Below are 25,119 nucleotides of genomic sequence, written 5' to 3' on the forward strand. Positions count from 1 at the left end.
GGCAAAGGAAGGAGAGTCTTATGGAAGGGAAGCTTCAGTAATATGGGTAACTGACTGAGCTGTTCATCTGCTACATATCTTCAGTCCTTGGGATCAGATCTGCAACCTCATTGTGTCATCTTCAAGGTGAAGATCTCTGATGTCTGATCTCCTATTTGGCAAGTCAAGTATTGACTTAAAATCATTGTACTCTATCTCTCTCTCTCTGCTGAACTTTGAAGATAAAAGAAGATTTGATCAAAGGGTTTCCCCACACATTGTGGGGTTTGTCCCTGGCTTGCGCCATATCTTGTGTCCTCTTGTCTTGGCTTGTCTTCTGCGTTTTATATTTATGTTCTATCTGCAGTTTATCATAATGCTGATGTGATTGCCAATTGTGAAAATTTAAATAAATTGCTCTAGCATAGAACATACCAAAAATTAACATGGAATCGGAGCTGAGGTGAAGACAATGCCCAAGCAAGAGTGAAAGAGCAATCACCAAAGGCAGTTGGGACAAGACAGAAGGATCAATGGGTTCCCCATAATTCACCTAGGGTGTAGTCAAAGCAGAGAATGTTATCAAAATGACGCAGCAGAAGTTTCTGATGGCCCATCTAATGATCTCTTCATTGGGAAGTTCGGTTCTAAGGGTGAAAGGAAAGGCAGATGCCTTGTTGAAATAAGTTCGGCCGTTATGCGAAGGAGTGTCCGAATGGCAGGGACACATCTCTTGATGAAGATAACAATCATTCCTGGGACATCTTCAATAATCAAAGGAATGACTGGTAATGCAGGTCATCAAGGAAGTGGTCGACTCCTCCACGAAAGCAAGAAACCCCTGAATCTCTTTTATGTACCTGATCGCAAGAAGAACCCGATGACCATCTCGGAAATGGAAATCAAAGGTTACAAGATGGCACTTATCAATGGAAAGGTACGTGTTTGAAAATATATCTTGTTAAGATGTTTTGAGTTCTGGGTTGTATCAAGTTGCTGGAAGTCCACTGGGGACCATGTCCGTTGACTCAGCACTGGAGGTCTGTGAGTCAGATGGTGACTCGGATGCTTGAATTCAAAGAGGAGCATGTAGGTACATGTCTGAAATGTACCAAAGGAAAATATTATAAGGGGACCATTCCCTTCATGTAGCAGGTCCACAGGCTTGGAACAACCCGAGGAGTTTAAGACTCATGATCGGGAATCTCATGTATACAGGTGGAAGAAAGCTCTCTATGGCTTGAAGCAAAACACCTCGGGCATAGTATGAGAGGATTGATAGCTGTCTAATGCAGCTGAGACTCACCAGGAGTGAAACTGATCCAAACCATTACTCAAAGGTTGTGGATGATAAACCTCTCATACCGGCACCTATGTCTGACAGGTGCAGACCCTCTCATTTATAGGAGATAGAGGGAGTTGGATTCTGAATGTGAAAAGATAAGCTGCAAGCCTGTGACTACCTCAAGGGTCTTAACTTTCAGAAGTCATATGGTAGTGATGTCGGACCTGATTTGGGAAATGCCTCTGAGTTTTATAAACTCATTCGCGTTGATGTTCTTGGAGAACCTCTGTCCGGACATCTGTGTTGCAGTTAGCATGGTGAGCTCATATTTGGTTGAGCCTCACTGGATTGGTGCCAAGAATCTTCTGAGGTATCTTCAGGGCACAATCTCTCATGGATTGAGATACACTGCCGAAAAGATGAAATTGCATTATTATTCGAATGCTGAATGGGCAGGCAGTGTGGAGGATCACTAAAGCACTTTTAAGTGCTCTTTCTCTTTGGAATCTGCCTCGATACCCTGGATGAGCAGGAAGCAGATGTCGGTGACTCTGAGCACCACCAAGGCAGAATACATTGCTGCTAGTATGGCCTTCTGTGAGGCAGTCTGGTTGCTGAAGCTCTTCAGTGAGCTGTTTGTTCACATGATGAGTACCACTGTGATTCTCTGTGACAACCAGAGGTGGGATTCGATTAATGAGGAATCCCGTATTCGTCGATTGCTCCAGCAGATAGACATCATGGTAAGACGATGAGCAAGGAGGCTCCATCGCATTAGGATGATGCACAGGACAAAGCCCCTAGGAAAGATCAAATTTGTGATTTTCCTGAACGACTTGGAGTCGTCGAGAGACCTTTGAAGAAGGGTCCTACATGTTGTATACATTGAGCTCTGGGAGCTCTGGGGGGCTTGCAGTTCTACTGGAGCAACATATGACCACAGGGTGACTCACCCTCCCCTGGTGGTGTGCACTGGAACAAGATGATTCGCTCTCTTGTGGGACAAGATGATTCGCTCTCTTGTGGAACAGGATGATTCGCTCTCCTGTGTAGCAGGATTGATTAGTTCTCTTGTGAGGCCTGGATTGATGTGTTCTCCATGGCGATTGTAGCAGGATTGATGTGTTCTCCTGTGAGGACAGGATTGATTAAGTTCTCCTGTCGAGGCATCCTACCCATGCAGTCTGGGACTCATGGGAAGTACCTCTCATCTGATCAATGAGCAGGGAAATGAAGTTAGGGACCATAGTAGTACCGATGGACGCATCGTTGTATCTACCGTACTCCCTATGCTAGGATGACCTCCATTGATCTGGGATCAATGATACTGGTCTGGGACCAGTGGTAGGAGTTGTACATACTATGACGCTGACTTCGGGTCAGCTGTGACTGGTCTGGGACCAGTGGTACATACTCCGAGACTGACTTTGTGTCAGTGCAGGACTGGTCTGGGACCAGTGGGAGTTGTACATACTATGACACTGACTTCGGGTCGGTTGAAACTGGTCTGGGACCAGTGGTACACTCTCTGAGACTGCGATACTGGTCTGGGACCAGTGGTAGGAGTGGTACTTACTATGAAGCTGACTTCGGGTCGGCTGAGACTAGTCTGGGACTAGTGGTACGCACTCTGAGACTGACTTCGGGTCAGTGGAGAATGGTATGAGACATTCTCGATCAATTCTTCTTCTTCATAGTTCAGTAGAGCTGAGCAGAACAGAGCTAGCAGAGCCAGCAGAGCTGAGCAGAGCAGAGCTAGCAGAGCCGAGCAAAGCAGAGTTAGCAGAGCCAGCAGAGCTGAGCAAAGTTGGGCAGAGCAGTGCAGGGCACTGATGGCCGAGATTGTACAGTCGGACTTATGGATCACTGGATGGAGTTCTCCCTAGTTGAGAGGGAGTGTTAAATTGGCAACTAGGGCCAAACTCCATGTGGATCAGCTTATTTATGACAGCTGATATTTTTATTGGATCCCTCTCGTCGAGAGGTGTAGGATTGATCCAAAGATCATCCGATTCCGATAAGTATTTATGGAGATATGAATTTATTTTGTTTATATAATTATTACCAAGCCGACCAGCAACTTGAGTAGGTTCAGAAGCCCAATAGACGTGTCTATTCATCATCTACGTTCTAGTATAAATTGGTGAGGATTTGAAGTCATTTTAACACACATTCTTGGTGTGTTCTCCTCCTCTCCACGTCTTGGGTTTTTGGAGAAGGAGGGACACCTAAAATATACATTTGCTGATGCCCTAGCCGCAGTAGCTGATGCCCTAGCCGCAGTAGATGATGCCCTAGCCACAGTTCAGTTGTGCCCTAGCCGCAGTGCAGATGATGCCCTAGCCGCAGGCTTATAAGAAGATCTAAATGCAGATAAGAGGAGACTTATGTGCAGCATGAATAAGCCCCTATACGCTGTCTCAAGAGGCTCAATCCGCAGATGAGAGGAGGGCTAATATAGGCCCTAAATGAAGGTCTGAATCCATTGTCTATTGACCCTATATGCAGCAAGAAAGAGACTCCTTATCCACAGTCATAATCTGCCTTAGCCGCAGTCAAAGAAGGAGGTTCCAGCCACAGCAAATGGAGGTCTTAAGCAGCTGTATAGTAGTGCCCTTAGCCGCAGTAAGGGGAGCCCTTATACGCAGCTCAAAGAGACCCAGTTGCTGTCACCTAAGCCGCTGACATAATGCTACATTGCTGTAGGTAACAGCGTGGCCTATTTCAGGATTGTTTGGGCATAATCAAGCTGTTCTTGATCTCGGTGTGCTGAGCAAAAGAATCCGCAAAAAGGAGGAGCTAGGGACAGTAGTTTAAGGAGCTGTTTGGATCACTGTTTGAAGGGACTAAAGTTACAGTCCACTGATGGGCTAGGCCGCAGGCCATAGCCAGCAGTTGGAGGCCTTTATTTAGTAGCTGCGTTCAGAAGGTAAGCAGCCCTATAAGGCAGCGTATCATTGGAGGATTGTATGAAAGCTAGCTGCAGTAATCAGGTGAACTGTGGGGCATGGTTAAGGTGTTGTGGCTCTCAGAGGGTGCCCTAACAAATGACCAGGTCTGCCATGCACCAGTCCTTATGAAAGGTACCAAATTAGCAGCCTTGACATGATCAGTGAATCGGCAAAGGAAGGAGAGTCTTATGGAAGGGAAGCTTCAGTAATATGGGTAACTGACTGAGCTGTTCATCTGCTACATATCTTCAGTCCTTGGGATCAGATCTGCAACCTCATTGTGTCATCTTCAAGGTGAAGATCTCTGATGTCTGATCTCCTATTTGGCAAGTCAAGTATTGACTTAAAATCATTGTACTCTATCTCTCTCTCTCTCTGCTGAACTTTGAAGATAAAAGAAGATTTGATCAAAGGGTTTCCCCACACATTGTGGGGTTTGTCCCTGGCTTGCGCCATATCTTGTGTCCTCTTGTCTTGGCTTGTCTTCTGCGTTTTATATTTATGTTCTATCTGCAGTTTATCATAATGCTGATGTGATTGCCAATTGTGAAAATTTAAATAAATTGCTCTAGCATAGAACATACCAAAAATTAACAGGAACTGACTTCGGGTCAGTAAGAGTGATATGACTCACTCTCTTGGAACTGATCTGGGATCAGTAAGAGTGGTATGACACACTCTCTTCACATGGAACCGACTTCAGGTCAGTAGAGAATGGTATGAGACATTCTCGATCGATTCTTCTTTTTCATGGTTCAAGAGAGCAGAGCAGAGCCGAGTAGAGCAGGGCACAGTTGGCAGAGATAGTACAGTCTGGTCCAATGTTGCACGAAGCGGGAGCGAAGCGGAAGCGCGGAGCGCGGAAGCGTCATTTTCCAAAAATCTAGGAAGCGAAGCGTCCGCGGAAGCGTCTGATATATATATATATATATATATATATATATTTTTATATTTTTTTGCATTTATACTCAAAACAAACATCCCAAATACCAAATTAATTGTAGAAGACATGAAAACATGCATATTTTTGCATAAATCAAGATAGATATGGCATCCATGATTCCATTGTAGTTACTAGTATGTACAACAATCATCTATATTCTAGCTATTACAAACATACATCAAATTTTTAAGCATATTATAAAACATAAAACATTTAAGCATATTATAAAACATAAAACATAGAGCATATTATGATTTATCTAGCAAGTGAGCAACTGTAGGCGTCTGTGCATTAAAATTGATAAATTTCTTGCTTAAATTGTAGTTAGTAAATTTTAGAACAAATTCGAAATTTAATTTGGATATTATATTCTGTTTTGGGCATTACATGAATTTAGCAATTCAATTGTAAAATTAAATGGGAAAATTTTGATTTAAGCATTACATAATATCATCGAAACTCTGAAGTGCCTTGATCGAATTTCTATGTATGTGATGCAAAGTCCTTATCCTTGTAATATCATTGTTATGCGTCAAGACTTTGACAGTGAAACCTTCTCACCGAACCCTTATCATTGAGACTGTGTTAGGTACCAAGATCTTCTTATTGTGATGAAAACTTTCTCACTGTTGTGATACCAAATTTGTATCACTGTAGTTATACCAAAATCTATTGATGACTGTTCTTACTGTTGACTCTTGAGGCACCAAGACTGTGGTAGCACAAAACCTTTAATCTGCATTACCTTACTGTGGTACCCAAATTTTATTTCAGAGATAATTCGAGTTTCTGTGACTGCATCACTGCACTGAAGTGTGATCACTGTAATATCACCGAAGTGTGATCACTGTAATAGCATCGAAATCAAGGTAGCATCGAAACTGTGATAGGAATAACAAGGTAGCATCGAAACTGTGATAGGAATAACATTGAGTCACTGTAATACATAACAGAACTGTCTCCATTGCAATCCGCATTCTCAAAAACCAGGAAGCGCATTAAAATTTTGGAATCGCGCTTCGGAAAAAATGGAATCGCGCTTCCTAGGGCGCTTCCGGAACGCTTCCGTACGGGACGCGATTCCGGCCTAGGATCCGGGGGGGGGGGGGGGCGCTTCCTGCAACACTGGTCTGGTCGATTGATAAGTGGATGGAGTTCTCCCTAGTTGAGAGGGACTATTAAAATTGGCAATTAGGGCCAAACTCCATGTGAGTCATCTTATTTATGGCAGCTGATATTTTTCTTGGATCCCTCTCATCGAGAGGTGTAGGATTGATCTAAAGATCATCCGATTCCGATAAGTATTCATGGAGTTATGAATTTATTTGTGTTAATAGACAATTCGTCAAGGTCGGCCAACAACCAAATAAACCCCACATGTGCTCAACGTTTTAGTATAAAAGGAGATGACTTGAGAGTCATTTTACACACACTTCACTCTTGATTTCTCTCCACTTGTTCTGGGTTTTAGTGGAAGAGAAATCTAAGAGAGGAAGCCCTAAAACACAGAAGGTAAAGGAGCCCTAGTATGAAGCCCTAAACGCAGTCTCTACAAGCCCTAACGCAGTCCTAAGGAGGATGCCCTAACGCAGTCCTAAGAAGGAGGATCTACGCAGCTATGGAGGAGGTCTTAGCAGCCCTAGCCGCAGTCCTAGCAAGCCCTAACCTATGACAACTCTATGCATCCATGTGTGGATATATATCTCTAAGTATAGCTCTGAAATCTGCGTGGAGAACGAGGCTTGGAACCGTGGTTAGGAGGCTGCCCTAGACAACATGGAAGGGTTGTATGGACAGCGTATTTCTGAGGTAAGTTTAGGGGTTAGACAATTTTGTTTGGGGTTGTTTCAAGTGCAGATTTAGAGCAGGGATTCCAATATCTTAGCCGCAGTTTGAAGGGCCAAAGGGGCAGCGTGGGGAAGCTTAAAGAGCAGAGTGGTATTTCTGTGGAGAGGCCAAGTTGCTGTAGGCTACAGCGGGCTGCTTTGAGGCTTGTTTGAGAGCCGTCTTGGGTGCAGATTGCTGAGCAAGGAAGGCCGCAAATCTGGAGGAGAAAGCAATGTTGTTTAAGGGCTATTTGGGTGGTGTATAAGGGAGCCACAGCTACAGCTAGCTGCTGGGCTAGGCCGCAGGCCATAGCCAGCAGCTAGAGGCCATCTATGTGTTGCGTTTGAGGTAAAACACGCAGACAAAGGCAGCATAGGAGTGGAGGCATATTCCCTTGTTAAACCAGAGTCTTTTGGCGGGCTGATTGCTGAGTTGTGTGAAGGAATAGGGCTGTAGGTGATGCCCTAACCAGAGAGCAACAATGCAGCAGTGCAGTGTGATGGGACAGCAGTGCTAGCAACAATGGCATAGTGCAATGATGGCACAATTGGGATAGCAAGCTGTGATGGTACAGCAAGCAAACATGGAATGGCAATGTCACTAACAGTGGGACAGCAGTGTGCCACATGGGACAGTATTGGCTAGCATGGTGCAACTATGGCACATGGGACAGCTGTGGTGGCATGGTGCAACAATGGCACATGGGACAGCAGTGGCAGCATAAAATGCAGCAGTATGATGTGTGCAGCATGGTTATGAGGTCCAGCATAGTGATGATGGGTGCAGCATGGTGCAGCAGGGTGAGGTGCAGCATAATGACGAGGTGCAACACAATGATAGGTGAAGGAGTCACCTTGGAAAATCAGTTGAAGCAGCATGTCTTCAACTGAGTTCAGCTATCTCATGTATCATCTTCTTAGAGATGATCTATGCTCTTATTTAGATAAGTCAAAGTTTTGACTTTTGTTGTAATTGTACTATCTCTCTCTCTCTGTTGAACTATTGAAGAACATATAAGAAGAATTGATCAAGGGCTTCCTCACATTGGGGTTTCTCCCTGGCTAGCGCCACATCTTGTGTCCTCTTGTGTTGGCTTCTCTTCCGCAACCTATATTTATGTTCCATCTGCAATTTACTTTGATGCTGATGTGATTGCTAATCCGGAAAAGATATTGAGCTAATTGAGAAAATTGAAATAATTGCTCTAAGCACAAAACATACCTAAAATTAACAGTTTTGTAGAATGCACCTATAGGCACAATAAGCTTTCTTATTAATATCTGACTATCCAATGTGTAGACATTGCATTGGCTTAATTATCGTAGTCCTTATAGTTGATGAGTAGTTAAGCATTGAATACTAACTGCCATTACCATTTCCTTCTGGCTTGTCTTTCATATGTGGAATCAAGGCTCTAAAAGGTTATTAGAAAACCATGAAACATGCAACTTTTCTCTATCAGAAACTGGACAGTAATAGATATAAGAGACTATAAAAGCATCCTGTTGAATGTTAACTATGTCAGGGAAAAAGATCCAAGAATGTGCATCTCTTGTCACAAACAATATTAAAATAAACAAGCATCTCTTTGCAACAAAAACTATTGAAATAAACTAACTAGTTTAACTATTTTTCACTGTTCAACAACTTGAGAAAATTTTACTTACAGAAGCTAAAATAGGTGGTTGCATTATTTGCTTAAGCTTGAATCGATCAACAAGGGAAGATATACCGTCACCTATCTGCATTGTGAGACAAAGATACTTGTATTTAACCTATTAACATTGTTTCAAGAACTTGAAAAGAAACTATTTTTTAAAGGTTCATAAAGCTTGCATGAAAATTCAATGAAACAAAAAAACAAACATGAACAATCCATATATTAGCCTTTCCTGGCATTCCAGTTGTCTGCATGATGTAACCACATTGAAACCTGATGTATTTATATGTTCTATGTATCTTTATGAAGCATTTTCCAAAAATACTCTTTTTACTATTAAGATGGCATATAAAGTATAGGAATTGTTGTAAAATTGAGTAATGATGAGTAACCAATCATGGCAGATGAAGGTAACCATATTAGTCACCAGTAGGCGATGAAACAAGGTTTCTAAACAGTGAGGTCAATTATAAACTGGATAAGGCTTGAGAAATTGATCAAGATTTACAAAAACCTCCAGTGGCCTATGATATGAATAGAAAGGTTAATGCACCTCAATTCTCAATTTCTCAAAACAAGAGATGCTCTACATGGGTGCAGTAGTTTCTTAAAAAGGGAAAATAACTTCACTCCATTAAAGGAACATTATATTGTTTGCTTGCAGAGTTTGGATATCTAAAAATTGGTTAATTTTCCTTGCGAAGGAACAATTCTACATTTTTCCTCTCAGTGTTTGTAATCATCCATGCCAACCTGACTTTATTTCCTTTCCTCATAAAGCAATATAGATTTGACATTTATAATATCACTTCGACGTATTCTGTAAATTTCAAAGCTTATTATTGAGTCTTTAATCTAGTTTGTTACAACACATGTTTTCAAAAATTTACATTGCGGGTTTTGTAGCCTGCAACAACATCAAGACTCAAAACAAGGCATAAATTATAATAAGAAACAATTCAGGATGGAAGTCCATAAGGAATAAGAAAGAATTGACACGAAGGTTTGGTGCATGTCAAGTAGTCTTTGTTGAATAGGTGGTTGTCATTGATGTCAACCCAAGCAGCACCAGGGGATGGCCCGCTTTCATTGACCAATATGACATGGCAGATCATGGATTCTTGCATCCATACCACCCTAGATGGGTTCTCCTCATTGAGTTGTTTCCGGTGGTTTGTGGCACGCCACGTGGTTCTTCATGGATTGTGAGATATCTTCAGTTTGTGGGTAAAATCCCCAAGGGATGGTGACATGGCATCTTATCATTGAATAGTCTGGCTATTAACATCAAGATTAAGGGTTTTCTTCAAGATTTATGCAACAATCACTTTGTAGAGGGCATCAAAACTGTTTTATACCTACAACAGGTGTTCTTCATCAATTAAAAGAAGGGAGCGAACCAAATCCATTCACCAAATGTCTAGCGGCCTTCTTTGCTTGGGCCACAAGGCATGTAAAATTCAAAATTTCTCTCCTAAAAGCCCTCCACTGGTCAACTATTGGAAGCCACTTCTATCCTAGAGATCAACTATAAAAGAAGGCCTAAACCTCACCTTAAATGTATGTACTATGCACTTCAACACACCATTCTTGTGATCTTGCTCTGAAATAATCCGATCCCTGTGCAGACAGTCAGACATCAGAAGGGTTAGGGTTTTAGGTTTTTCCTTTTGTTTTTGGGGATTTGTTTGGGCAGATATCTCTTGCAGGTGGAAGTCCAAATTGATGGACAGTCAAGATTGAGAAATTTGTTTATTCAGCCCTCCAAGTATATTAATTTCTGAGCAAGCATTTATTATCTCAGGTAAGCAAAATTACTCTCAGGCCAGCGAAATTACTCTCTATCTCTCGGCCTTAGTTCTAAAGGCTACCGAGCTTTAAAGGATCAATTGATATAAGGTCTTGAGAGTTTCATCTACCAAAAATTCCTCACCAAGGCGTTCTTGAGCTCTCTGTGATTCCATCCATCAAGACACAGACCTGTTGCCAATTCTTGATGAATTTGTGATCTGGATAAAGTTAGAGCAGTTAGCCTTAAAACAGTGGTAGTTTAGATACTCTTGAAGCTTTTGCGGCCTTCATTCACTACGTATTTCTGAACTCTCCTGCGATTAGGTACCTGTGACCTTGGTATCTTTACTGCCCCCAAAATGATGCCTCTTCCTTCTATTTATCTTTGCTTCTCCCTTTCTCTCCTTGTGCGCCCCACCAATTCGACCTGCTTCTCCCTAGCTCGATTTTCCTAAGGGGTTTGAATTTCCCTTTTTGGGTGAACCCCACATCCCACTACCAATTTAATTTTTCCCATTTTCTAATGTTGGTGGCCTCCATCTCTCCAAAAATTAAGTGGGGACTCCCTCCACCCACTTTTCCTAAGTTTACATGCCAAAATATTTCCCAACACCCAATGGCAAAAATGGAAATTCTTCTTAGCAAGATTAATTTAATTGGGGACATTACATCTGCATTTCACTTAGATTTTAGGCACTGCATCTTATTTAGGATAGTGAAGCATCCTAAGGCAGCAACTATTCGTCTGGTGACTCGGTAAATAATTTATCTTAAGCAAGTATTTGACTCCATTCAGGCACTAGTCTTCCACGATAATCTAATCAAATCATTTAACTTGCTATTTTGACTGAGTTGCTAGGCCATTCAGTTGTGTCTCCGGACTTGTCGGTTGTCGACAAGTCTTGCATCTTCACATTTCATAGTAACTACCCCTCATAGCCTGTTGTAGGGAGATAGCTAGAATGGAGAGGTTGGGGATCAAAGTGACAGCCCTCGACCTGATCATTGTCGCTTCTCGCCTGTAAAATTTGGGCGACAACAAGGACTAGGCCACAAGCCCTCAAGGGTTTGCTCTCTCCCTATCCTCACTATTTCCATGACTGTCATAAACGATCAGTTCTGAAGTTAATCATAACAGTGGTGTAATCTGTAAGATCTAGTCTTAAAAGAGCCTAAAAATACCTAAGAATAGCACATAATAATCAGAAGAATCATTTGAGGTGTTCTTCGGTTTTCTTTCATCACATCACTGGTGACTAATCTTGCTGATCTCATTACTACAGGAGTCTAATGTTTTATGACAGTGGCATAATCATCTTATAATCACCTTAAGGAAATCCTAAAACTAATCTTAATAAGCCTAAGAACCTAAAAGAATTTTACACATTAACTAAAGGCTTAATCACTATTGATCTAGCTAGTTTGCAAGTGATTTTTGGGACTGTTTTCATAGTGACAGTGGGTTGATCTGATTGGTATAAGCATTCATTTGAGTCTGGTGCATCTCCTTGAATGATATAAGCATTGGTTAAATAATTGCATCAATCTCTTTTTGATTTTGAGGATAAAGCTAATACTTTGCATACTAACTCTTGCATCCTTGCATTCTTGCATTTGCTAGTCTCCTTACATTACTTATCACTGTAGCAATCTCTATTGGTGCTTGTTGGTATTGTGCTTAAAGAAACATTGCAAGTCTCTTTTGTTTCTAATTGTCTCATAACGTCAGTGATAAGAGGATATTGCTTTCATTATTGCGCTCTAAGTTTCTTTGGCTCCAAATCGTTACATTATAAATAAGAGGAATTCTAATAAGCACCTTGAATCATTGACTGTTTGATATTGCTAATATGGTTTCATTAAGATAAATTGTTCTCTAAAGGTGCTTCATAAGTTGCTCTTGGAATCTTTGTAACCTTGTGCTGAGAAGTAACATTGTGAGCATCTTGATTTCAAGTGGTTTGACATCGTCATATTGGAGGATTTTATATATTCGTAATCTCATTGAAGCAATCTTAACATCATTTGCATCTTCATTTTAGAATTAGAAGTGCATATTTATAATTTACCTCTAAGCATAAGCTTGGTTGTAAGAGAGATAGGACCACCTTCTTCACCCAATTTGAGAAGTCTAGACCCTCATTCACAATTAACACAGGTGACCTTGCAGTTCTCTTGTGGGCAATCCCTTGTAGGAACGAAGGCACTTGGGTGGTTAGAACTCCAGGGGAGGTATCGTTAATGAGGCCTTAGCCTCCTTCCCGTGGACTTCACCTAGATTAGGCATTTAATTAAAATTGACCAAGATCTTGCAACTCACATTAGATTAGGTCCGACACTTCATTTAGGATATATTTTGCATCTTGCAGCAATTGTTCATCCAATAACTTGATATATTAATCTCTTTTGTGCAAGCACTTCCTAATTTCAAGGCACTGGTCTATCATTTGTATCTTTAAAATCTAATTGATTGTGCTTAATAATCATGCTCGTCACATAATTTTGCTTCAAGTTGCTAGGACATTCATTGGTATCTCCTAAACTTGTTGATTTCCAACGAGATTCTCATCATTTCATCCATAGGGACTACCCCCCTTAGCCCGCGTTTAGGAAATAGCTTAAACGGAGAGGGAAGGGATCAAAGTGACAGCCCCTGCTCTGAGCATTGTCGCATTTGGGTGTACAATTCGGGCGACAACAAGTCAAAAAAGGGGTTTGTGGACAAAAGACCCAAGTGAAGGGGTTTTAGACCTAGATGGGGTTTAAAATTCTAAAAAGAAAATTGAAAGGAAAAATTAAAAATTAAATATCCTAAGTCTAAGAGTGGATCAAAACCCCTAAAGATCTAGAGGGTTCCAAAGAAGGCTTAGGAGAAGTTGTTTAGAGGAGGCCTAGGAGACGCTAAAGGCATCAAGTGGAGAGATACTTGTTTGATTAAAGAGGAGGCCGAAGATGTATACCTAGTGAGCCCTAGTTTGAGGGTCGACAGGGCTACAAGGCAGGCCAAGACTAGATCCAAGGCAAGCAAGGGAGATCGACGAAGAATCGGCAAAAGGGGAGGGTTTTCTCATCTCTCAGGAGATCTCCTTTAGTCCTGAAGTAGTCGAGTTTGCTGCAGGGTTTCGTTGAGCAAAAGAACGTAGGTCGTAGGATTTTAAGGGCTAGTTTCTTGTGCCTAGTAAGTGTTAATTTTTCTTAGGGCTATATTGTTCTTTGCTTTGCTAATTGCATTTCTTCATTAACACATTAAGTTCACCCCATAACATCATAACATTATTCACATTTACATCATTTTTCAACAGCGTATGCAACTATATAGAAAGAACAATACCATCATCATCAATGCAACGGAACATAAAGGAACAATAGAAGAAAAGCATTCACGTATAGACACACCAGGATTGGTCGGAGACCAGGGCAAAACCCACTATGGGGAAAACCCTTTCAAATCCTTCTTCTTATTAGATTGTCATCGAATGATTCACCGGAAGAGAGTATAATGATCCATATCTTCGTTCATACAACTATTCATCAAAAGAAACTACAACATCCATGGAATGAACCCAACAATGCTTATACTCAAAATCCTAATTCTGAAGCCTGCAATGAACTGTCACTATCTGCGGTCAACTACTAGGAAGCTTCTAGTCGCTCTCTGGAGCCTACAAGTGAGCCACTGTAGTCTGCAACTGAGATTCTGAAACCCTAGATGGCAGTCACACAGAGGAGGAGTTATGTGTGTGACTGGGATGCTTAGATCACACGAATGAGCCTGGAAGCGAGCGACTGCAGTCGAGATCACTCTATCTTGTGCCTGCCACTGAGGCCCAAAACCCTAAAACAGAAATGTGAGCTTTGAACCCTGCAATTTCATCTTTGAGCGAACCTATTCCTCCGCGGACGAGCCTCAAACCTGTGTGAGCCAAAAACCAAGATAGAAGAGTGTCTCATAATGATGTCCAAATGAGGTAGAGGTCACTTGTATTTATATCCTTCCAAGGGTGTCCACTTTTCTTTAGGGCCGACCTTATCAAATATGCACATGTGGGCTTTTCTTCATAAGTACACTTTCCCTTATCCGTTTTGAGTGATCTTTAGGTTGATTTTGGTCCTCTCGAAAAGAGGAATTCAATGCAATCATCATCTCCATCAAATGAGTTGTCCAAAGTGGAATTTGACTGCAGTTGCATATTTTAATAGTAAGAGGCCGCAACTAGTATGACTTGCTAGTCAAAGAAGGAAGGGCCGAGAGGCCTAAAACCTAGGACGGACTACATAAGAAGGATCCCCAGGCCTAATTTACATGAAAAGAGGCCTAAAAGGCCTATGATGCATGTGACCAGGAGTGTATTAGCATTCAGATCTCAACATGACTGATAGAGAGGCCTGAGAGGGCTAGTTTGGAAAGAAACAACCCAAATAAGGGGGGGCCGCAAAACACCAAGGTTGTTGGTAAGATGGCCGCAGGGCTTGTGACTGTAGAAAGGATGCTAAGAAGAGGACTAGAGCCTAGGAAATGGGTCACTAAGTTGGTTTTGTTATGAAGTATTTAGGTTAGAGATTGAGAAGCCTTAGGCCAAGGCAAATTCGTGGTAATCCTTGATGTTTGACACATGTGATTGTTCTAGCTCAAAGAGAAAGAGGGATCGAGATCCGGCGCAGAGTATGAGCAATAGGATTGTATATTGAGTAGAAGGCAGATTCAAGGAAGGGTTGTTCATAAGGGTTATGAATAGCAGTGTTTGCAAGCGTAGTTAGGTTAGTCTCCTAGTTTGATTAGCCAATGGATATGTACCATCAGATCTAAGAAAGGGAGGAATGGTCGAGTGCCTAGATTTGGTAAGACATCCCTGCAAATAAGGCCGCATACTTAGATATGGAGTGCACAGACATTTGTGGGTAGCAGATCCAAAGAACCCTTATTCTGAGCAGAGATATGAAGCAGAAGGAGTTTTGAACTGTCATAAAGAGTAGCAGAAGTTGAAGAGGTTCATGGGACTGTTCCATGGTTGGAGCAGCAGTATAATGGAGCCTTAGAACAGTGACAAGGAGGTAGCCTATTCACATTTAGAGGGCAGATCTACAAGCCCTAGTAGAGGGTGGTTCTGGTTCCGCAAGATCAGTTAATGAGCTAACTGATGATGGGCAAGTCTAAAGATGGAGATGTAGTGTAGGAACAATAGTGCGAGATCAAGAGTCCAGGTTTGGATAGATTGTTGAAGAGCATCTTAAGGCTGTTAGGAGGGCAGTAAGAACGTGATCTTTCTAGCCCTAAGTGTAGACATTGAAGGACTAATGGTCTGCTAGGAAAGGAAAATTTGAGGAGAGCTCAGGGATTGATCTTTGAAGGACTAAAGAAGTCAAGGAAGCGGTTATATCAGCCCAAGTTTACTGAAGAGAAGGACATCTTGTAGTGATAGAGGGAAGCTCTCCATGCCCAAAGTTTGTCTTCATTGGAGATGTGCAGAAAGGCAATAGAGGGAAGAAGTCCCAAATATTTTAGGAGCAGCAGTGGGAAGTCTCGAAGTTGTTCACAAATGAGTTGTAAACAACTCAACAGGAGTCCCTATGTGTTGTTTCATTGATGGACGAATGATCATCTAGAGGACAAATTAGAGAGTTGTGTTCAGTGACCTAAAGGAGGAAGATCCATTAATAGAGGCAGAGTTACAGATTGGGAGCAAACAAACCAGTAGATGTGTTCAAGGTACGACCAAGAGGAGTTGTGAGGGCATGCTACATCATCTAGATGGTCAGTTGTACCTTGCTCAAGGTAGATTGGTTGTCACAGTAGTTGACACCAAACCCTAGTTGTATGTACTTCTATTAGTGATTGTGTGAGGGCCATGATCCCTGGTACAAGAGCCCTAGACGTATTATAGCTTTTTAATATAACGAAGAAGGGTTGAAAAATTTAAAAATTGTCATGTGCGCTAGTTGATTCACTGATTTGTATTTTTCCATTGCGCAAAGTAGGATGGTTGAGGCATTTGGGTTGGTTGCGTCAGATATTTTAAGACCCTAACCTAGATTCTCATATGTCGTGGAAATTCAACACCCGTAACTCAAGGGTTAGAGCTTGCTTTGTATGATATACAGCAATGAGTTATCCCCTTAAGGGTAAGGCAACTCATTACACACCAAGGGTTGGCACATGCAAGGGTTCCTTCACATAATATGAAAAGCAACATGTGCTCAGGAACCGGGTGATGGCCACGACGAGTGACGTAGAGCTCTTATGCTAGGCTTTTGCCCACATGCTAATATGTATGTCCCAACCATCTTTTGCATTTTGATCTTCTTTTGTTTTTTACTCGCAACCATCATATGTTTTTTCTTGTTCTTTTAGTTGCATCAACCTACCAGGGCCAAGTTTCAATCCCTACCCAAATATGAGGATGTATGGTGCCAATCCTCATGAACCAATAGTCGGTTGAACCCGACAAAGGGAGGTGGAATATGGGGCTCGTATTGTAAGATGGAAACTGGTAAAGTATGGAATAGGGAGAGATGGGACTATGCTATCTCAATTGAGGTTTTCCAAGTAGTGCCCTTCCTATACTCGTTGTGCCATTTGGGGAGGTCCCACTGAACTAGAATTAAAGATTGACCCTTCATTTAAGGTGAGGGAACAACATGACAGTCAAAACCCCTCTTCCTTCCAGGTTACCCCATAATCCATGACAATATCCCAAGATACAAACAAGCATAAGCACCCAATTGCAAAATGAATAAAGTAGCCCACCTTCCAACGTGCGCTCATGCCAAATGGGTGAGGAAACATACGACTAATGCAAGTGGCGGAGACATGAATGGCACATCATCATCGGCTACTAATTACTCTCTGGGGCTTCTGGCTAGAAGAGATGGTAGGAGAAAATTTTCTGCTATGGGGTCACTCACTTTAGGTGCGTAATAGTATGTACATGTACTTATCTTGAACATACTAATGAAGTTTCTAGTTGTCCAAAACTTGTGCAATTTCCATATTTGAATTTTAGTTATATATGTTCCTTATGCATTGTTATTTACAGCCATAAGTAAAAGAGGAATTGTAAAGTGTCATTATTAAGTGATTTGATATCTAAGTGAATTATATAAGGGGCTGCTTTTATTAATGTCATACTGCTGTTGTACTGCTGTTATTACTGCTGTAAGAGAGTATTTTCAGACCTTATTGGCTAATAAGTTGCCCTAACAGGGTTGAAACTCATCCCTTTGGTTTGGCATCATTTCTCCTTGAATTGCTGGGTAATTTGGGCAGTTTGGAAGTGGCGCATTTTACTCTTTTTACTGCTGTTTTGTACCTTGTTTTACAGCAGCCCCAAGGCTAAAAATTCAGAGGGCTAAGAACTGAGAAACCTTCTAGGTTGAAGGTGAAATTTATGCTTCAAATTGAATTTTGAGTTCAGAGAAATTTCCATGTAAACTGAAAATTTTTTATTTTACATTTGCCCTCTTGGTGCAAGCAACTTGAATGTATGAAATGTTGTGCAAAATGCCAAAATTATCCAATCATGAATCAAAATAAATGAAATATGAGCAAATTGCAAATAGACAAACCACATAATCAAGTTGGATCACATAATCTTACCTGTAAACACTATCCAATATATTGCAATGAATACATGAAGATGGATGGTGAATAAATGGCCAATAAGAGGGTTCACATCAGCTTAAGAATAAGAGCATGAATATTCAATATAGGAAGCACAAGAATAAATAAGGGCATGTTCTAAAAGGTTTCCTTATCAGAGAAACGTGAAACAACGCTTGGAGTTTACATGGAATATAGATACAAGATATGTCACAGTGCTAGTAAAAGCTGTGAGTTGCATAAACGTGAATCAGAAATAAATGGATCCCTTGCTTCATGAATTAGATCCCTAAAATGTCAGTTACAATGCTTGAGTAGATATTTCATATTGTTTGCTTGAATCCGGACAAAATGATATTATCACAACAATGAGTCATTCCTAGTGACTCGTTGATTAGGTAACTATAGGATGTCGCTAGCAAACAACTTGAGTCATTCCTAGTAACTCGTTGATTAAGTAACTATGGGAAGAAATGCACCATCTTCCTTCTTTACAGAGGAACTTTCGGACAATAACATCAGAAGGTCAGTTAATGAATATGTTTCAGATTATCAATCATTTAAGAATGAGGTGTAATATCAGATATCATGGTTAGCAAGTATAGCCTACAAATTTAGCACGAGGATTGTCTCAATCAATTGGCAATTGCCAGGACATTGCCGGTAATCCAACACATTGTGCAAGTCCACAGTTCAGCTCCCTCTGATATAATCTTCGATACCAATTCGTACCTGTACCAACTAACTAGGAATTGATAAATTCCTCACTTTATTCCAACAATAAAAATTTTGTTTTCCTGAACAATGTTGTAGCTCCCATCACTGCACTCCTGCTATTGTGTCGTGGGTTCATGCTGCTGCTTCTGTTTTCATATTCAGGTTTAAAGAGTACAACCCAGGTAGAAATGGATATACATAGAATTGGACTATACAAGATCAATAATTCTAAAAGTATTGAACCATATGGGTATCCTCCACAAGGTTCATCCCAAACTTTTATCCAAAATAATTTCATGCTTCTTTTCCTATTAACTAGTAAATGAAACAGGTCATATCACAAAATTTTCCAGATTGGGGCTTGTAAGAATTAAATTTGATCTTTTTTCTGAAAACACGTGAGGTCCTTACCTTCCTTGCCTTTGAACGCCAATCCACTGATGTTGATGAAGAATCAGAAACAAACTCTTCTGATGCCAGCAATGGAAACTTTGCACTGCCTGGATTGTCAAGCCTATTTTTCACTCCTGTGGATGCAGATTCAAGGTCTCCCTTTGCTGAATCTTCAGGAGGAGAAAGCATAGAGAATACATAAGTGTAAAGAATGACTGCACCAACCTGCAATACAAATCAACTGAACTTATTTTAAACCTGACAAAATCTTCCTGCAAAAACTATCGATGAGTGGGTATCTGTTGCAAAATTTTAACCCTCAAAAGATGGCTAGAAGCAAGAAAGTGATATTTCTCTGAGAAAATGGCTAATCCATAAACTGAACTCTATCTGATTCCCTCATCAACTAACATTTAAAAAAAAATCTAAACTCTAGCCATACAGGCAACATAGAAGAGAACATTGCCATGGCATACAGCAGGGAAGCTGGGATACTGTTAGAGAGATGCAGCACTCCCTGAGGCAAAATAAAGTTCTGATAAAGACTAATAATGAAATAAGAGCGCACTCAACATCAGTGTGACAAGAATACAAATAAATCCTTATGTATTATAATTACTAGCGTCTATCCAACTGGAGAAATCTTAGGCATTAATCTCCACATACCCATTGGCCGAATGATATGTACGCACTACCCATTTGATTGCAAGTTTTGGAATCACCAAAAGGATTTGTTCTGTCTTGACACAAAGCACTAATCAAAACAAGGGGTACATTGCCAATATTTCCTGGAAAAATATAACAAAATTAGTTCCAAAAGCTCAATTTTCAAAAAATTGTGAACGACAGGATGAGAAACTACATTCTCAAGCAACCATTAGGCTCTGTATTTTCTTTCCGGATAAGGTTGAGCCATGCAAAACAACTTATATTGAGTAGCTTTTGGAGTGGAACTAGAAATAGAAATTGAAATTTGTATTAATGAAAAATGTCCTCAGGTGACTTGAAGCAGTCAATGGCACCGAAAGACAGATTAGCATGTAAGGCACAAGTACAACCATGGAGGGACTGCTTGATGCATCTCCCAAGAAAAGCATCAAAGTAAAATTATAAATGAATTTAAGAAAAGATAATAGAAGAAAGAGAATCCAACTAAACCATATCACTATAACAGAGAAAAAATGAGCTGTCTATTATTTTTGTGTTCTAAATAAAAATAAGTTATGTCAGACCTAGTACTCAAAGATCTAGTCAGTCTATCTAATTGGAATGAAATGAATAAAAATGTAAATTTTTCAAGCCTAGATGACTGTTGTCCTAATATTCTCATGTTAAATGACTCAAAACGGAATTTACTTAACAGCAGAAAATTAAATTTCTGACATTGCATCAATTACACAATAACTGAAAAATGAACAACTCAAGAAATAAAACATACAGGGAGATTTCTCCTTCAAACCAGCTTTTCATTCCTTTTGATCAAGGCTTACAAGGACACTTCTGCAGCCTTCTTTGAACAAGCAGCTGTAAGGTCAATTAAATCACCTCAAACAGTAGGGTATCGCAAGCTCTGAGGGTGTGAAGACTGTGCATGAAAAAAAGACTGCTACAGCAGTGGTACAGCCTGTAGGGCATGTTGTACATGCTGGTCACTTCAACAATCTACTCATTGAATGCACTTTGCCATCTTCAAGCTCTTTTGTTACCTTCTCATGTGTCAGATTGACCTCTCCTATCTTGTCATATTTATACTTTGAGAGAATATAAGTAACCTCGAAGATAGGTATTCTCCTCAATCCAAGCTGCAACCTATATCAATCTTGAAATATACAGCTAAGATTAAATCCTAATGTAAGTCACTAATGTTCTAGAACTTCTAGAACATTTCATTTAGATTCCTAAGATTAGTTGACTTTAAAACATGAAACTTTCACTATTTTTTATTTTTTAGGTGAAATTACAAGATATAATTATTTCCCACTTTTCTTAGGTGGTCACTAGTGTAATTCGTTGAATCACTTCATGCATGTTCACATTGAACCCTGTCCAAGAAGTACCTGCATCAGTTACATTTCTCAACAAAAACGAGGATAGGACTCAGTACAAGATATAATTATTTCCCACTTTTCTTAGGTGGTCACTAATGTAATTCATTGAATCACTTCATGCATGTTCACATTGAACCCTGTGCAAGAAGTACCTGCATCAGTTACATTTCTCAACAAAAACGAGGATAGGACTCAGGAGTAGGAGAGAGTGAGTTTCCATCTATGAAATGAAAGTTGTAATGCCGCATCCTTTAATCCTCCACTGATAATGTAATTAATTATGTCAATGGCCTGCGTGGGCATTTGTAAAAGGGATTAAAAAGGGACCTGGAACAATTGTAATTATATTTTTAATGTAAATGCCAAACAAGTGATGAAGAGGTGGAGCCTTGATGAAGACCATGAGGAGTTTGGTAGCAACCTAACCATGGAAATAAACTCTGCCAATAATTATTCAGCTAAGCCAAATACTTAAAATATCCAAGATTGTCAACTTTCCCAAGAAAATATCTAATGGGAAGGATGTGGTAGTTGAGCTACTACCTTCCATAATTATTGAAATAGTGCTGGACCCAACTGTCTCATCCAAGGGATGGGTAAAATACATATAGAAACTTCTACGGATTTGTCCAGAAGCTTCTAATCACACCACGAAATTGGCAAGTCTGGCACAAAATTGAAGGAGGAAGAAACCCATGGGGAGATGGGGAGAGAAGCAACCTCAATCTTTGGATAATCCACAAGACGAGAGAGCAGAGGAAGCTCTCATGTGAAAGGAAAAACAAAGACCCGTGAATGGGTTATGTGTTAGTTTTTGTAGCATCGGATGCGTTTTGGCCTTGAAATTTTGTGGAGAGGCTAGAATACATGAGACCTCCAAAACCCAAAAATTGTTTCTGGAAATTCCACCTAGAAGTAACTTAATTAGATTATTGGTTAGTTTTTAAATATTTCCAAAGCCTAAACTTAGGGAATATGACTAATTAATCAGAATTAATTAAGTTATGGTGTGAATATTCTAGAAACTCACACGGATCGGCTTCAAGTTAATCCTAGCCATCGATTAAAATCTAATCTTGGTCATTGAAGTCTCAACAAAAGATTATAAGAAGTCGATGGGGCTTGGAGAAATCACTTGAGCAGTTCGATTTCTTGAGTAGCAGCATTCAGTTGCCGGAGAGAAAGCCAGAGAAATCGAAGCAGTGAGAAAGGGGCAGTGACAGTGAAGCCGGAGCAAAGATTCCAGTTCCAGTGAGTGCATTTGCTGAGAGGCAGAGGAGCCACAGTGAGGTTGACGTAGAGCAGCGCAATAGCCTCTAGAGGCAATTTTGAAATTGCTAGGGAGAAGCAGAGTTTCAGTGCCAAAAGCTGGGCAGAGGTTCCAAAGGCTAGGAGAGACATTTTCTTAGACAGCAGTAGACCAGACGGCTTGACGAGAAGCTATTCTGAGCTGAGTGCAGAAGTGACTGCATTAGGGTGACGCAATGACTACGTAGAGCCAGTGGGATAGCCCAATTTGAGCTGAGATCAGAGCTCAGATTTCCCTGTGGAGTGAGGAAATTCCTCACTAGATTTTTCTTGCCAGTTTTTCTCTGTAGGATTGCCAATTTTGGCATCCAGTGGTACTCAGATTATTTCACTGCTGCATAATAATAAAACCCTCAGTTTCCACACCGGTTTTCCTAAAGTTGGTTTTTTTCTGAAGACATTGATCCAAAAATAATTGTCATTTTATGTGTGTATAGGTTGCAATGTGCTTCATTCAATATTTGCTATCGCAAACAATAGATAAATTGTTAAGAATTAACTTAACAATTAGGAGAATTATTTACAGTTACTGCAATAGGATTTGGATTTCCAAATTTTCACACGGTATAAGAGTGCAGATGATCAGCCGGAGAGCTAAATAGCGAAAGAAGAGGGATTTTCGTTGTTCATTGAGGGGCAGTAGGTCGTAACCCCAGAGGCAACACAGTCATCGTGGCCAAGAGGTCAAATTTCTTGAGAAGAATCGATTTTGCTGAGAGAAGGACAGAAAAATTCGATCTCTCTAGATCGAGGAATTCCAGAGGCAGAGGAAACAACCAGTTTTTTTCACAGAGCAGATCTCTAGCTGATCCAAGTGGCTCCAGGAACATGGAGAAATCCAAGAGGGCTCAGAAATGGTCAAAATTCAAAGAGGTCAAATTACTCTCAAACCAGCACCAGATCGAAGTGCTCGTCGCCCTGATTCCAACGGCGCAAATGACACTCAAATCCGAGTTCGTATGAGAGAGATAAAGCTCTTTAAAGTTTGAGAAGACAGGGAAAAAATGGGGCCCACAGCATGCCACATGGCATCCTAGTCAGCAGGTGGGACCCACTAAGTTTATGTGGCAACTAAATGGCTACTAAACCCTCGACACTTGAAGCCTAGCAATTGCTCCTAACACTGCATAAAAAGACAAAAGTCATAACAAAAAATCAAAACAAGTATTAAAAAATACAAACAATAACTATATAACAAATATATGGTTATTAAAATCCAACGAATATTTAAAAAAAGGGGGATATGGTTATATGAACCATAGTTATTAACAAATATATGGTTATAAAAATCCCAATGAATATATTAAATGGTTATATATAAGACCATATGGTTATTGGTATGGTTATTAAAAGGTGGATATATAATACCATAACCATATGCCCTCGCTCATATAACGAATGTTATATTTAACACAATACATGAAACAGTCCCACAACAAACCACATCATAAAAAAGTTTTAACACGCCTTTTCTTATAAAACTATATGTTGTGGTGAGGGTCAATGGGATTCAACCCGGGCCTCCCCGTCGAGAGTCAAGGGCTTTGGCCACTCCGCCACTGGTGGCACATTTGAAAACTCTGCTCGAGCGCATATACTTAAGATCATTCTTTCGCAAAGGCATGAAGAGGACCAGCATAGCGCCGAACAGAAGAGAAACGGAACAGAGGTGTGACAGTGCAGAGGGATCTGCCATGGGCACAGAAATCGAGGCGGGTTCTAAAAATATTCTAGGAGGATATTCTCATGCAGATTCTTAAAGGAATCTTGGAGATTCTTTGGGAGGTAAAATTTCATTTGATCAGAATGTAATCAAGTTTACAATCATTTTTCTCAAATTTCCGCGGGGAACGCAATGGCGAGGTCGGATTTGCCTTTTGAACAGCAGATTTGCAAATTCATAGCAGAGGAGAATCTTGAGGGTATCATCAACATTCCTTGGAGGCTTAAATTTCCCAGATCCATAATGCAGCAAACTTTATACTCATTCTTTTCAGAATTTGGCAAGGATCTCCATGACAAGATCAGTTTTATGATTTGAGTGCAGATCTCCAGTCAACCCAGGGGAGGGAAACTTTGGAGAATCAAAAGGGAATCTAAAAGATTCCTACAGGCCTAGATTTTGTCGGCGTCAGAATTTGAAAAATGGATAGTCGATTTTACACCTCTCGACGACACAAATTCAGTGGTGCAATCAGATTTTTCAGCTAAGCCTTCTATTTTTCGGCCATTTTCCAAATTGGAGCGACGATGTCAGATTTCAAAGAATGGGCAGTCGACTCTATGCCATTCGACACCACAATTTCGATGGTACATTCAAATCCAACAGTTGAGTATTCTATTCTTCAACCAGCATCAGAGTTGAGGTATATGAAGTGTTTTTGTCATGTACTTCTTTGATTATTTTCTACTAGATGTACTATGTTGTTTTGATTCCCGCTTGATGTATGATGTGGAATCTTTGTGTCTATTTCATGTGAGATGTATTCATCATGGATTGTTATGTATGTTTTGATTGAGATCCCTTTGTTGCCATGATGGTGGGATACTCATTATCACCATGGGTGTTTTGGTTGAGATCCCTTTGATGCCATGATGGCGGGATACTCATTGTCACCAT

The 25,119-nt window shown here is 40.5% G+C and overlaps 1 protein-coding gene across 2 annotated transcripts in view; it reads right to left on the reverse strand.

Moving 5' to 3' along the window:
- LOC149197888 (protein PIN-LIKES 6-like) overlaps positions 1 to 25,119 on the reverse strand; it is a 442,686-nt gene that overhangs the window by 74,740 nt on the left and 342,827 nt on the right. For both annotated transcript variants that reach the window (XM_089406022.1, XM_089406023.1), the window contains exons 6-8: positions 19,810 to 19,931; positions 19,162 to 19,368; positions 8,653 to 8,727 (exon numbers count right to left, since the gene is read on the reverse strand). In XM_089406022.1, coding sequence (XP_089262148.1) covers positions 8,653 to 8,727; positions 19,162 to 19,368; positions 19,810 to 19,931 — 404 coding nt within the window. The remainder of the gene's footprint in view (positions 1 to 8,652; positions 8,728 to 19,161; positions 19,369 to 19,809; positions 19,932 to 25,119) is intronic.

The sequence above is a fragment of the Pinus tabuliformis genome, chromosome 2_2 (assembly GCF_031772625.1).
Source record: "Pinus tabuliformis cultivar Carrire ecotype Pingquan chromosome 2_2, CPIR1, whole genome shotgun sequence".
Lineage (NCBI taxonomy): Eukaryota > Viridiplantae > Streptophyta > Pinopsida > Pinales > Pinaceae > Pinus > Pinus tabuliformis.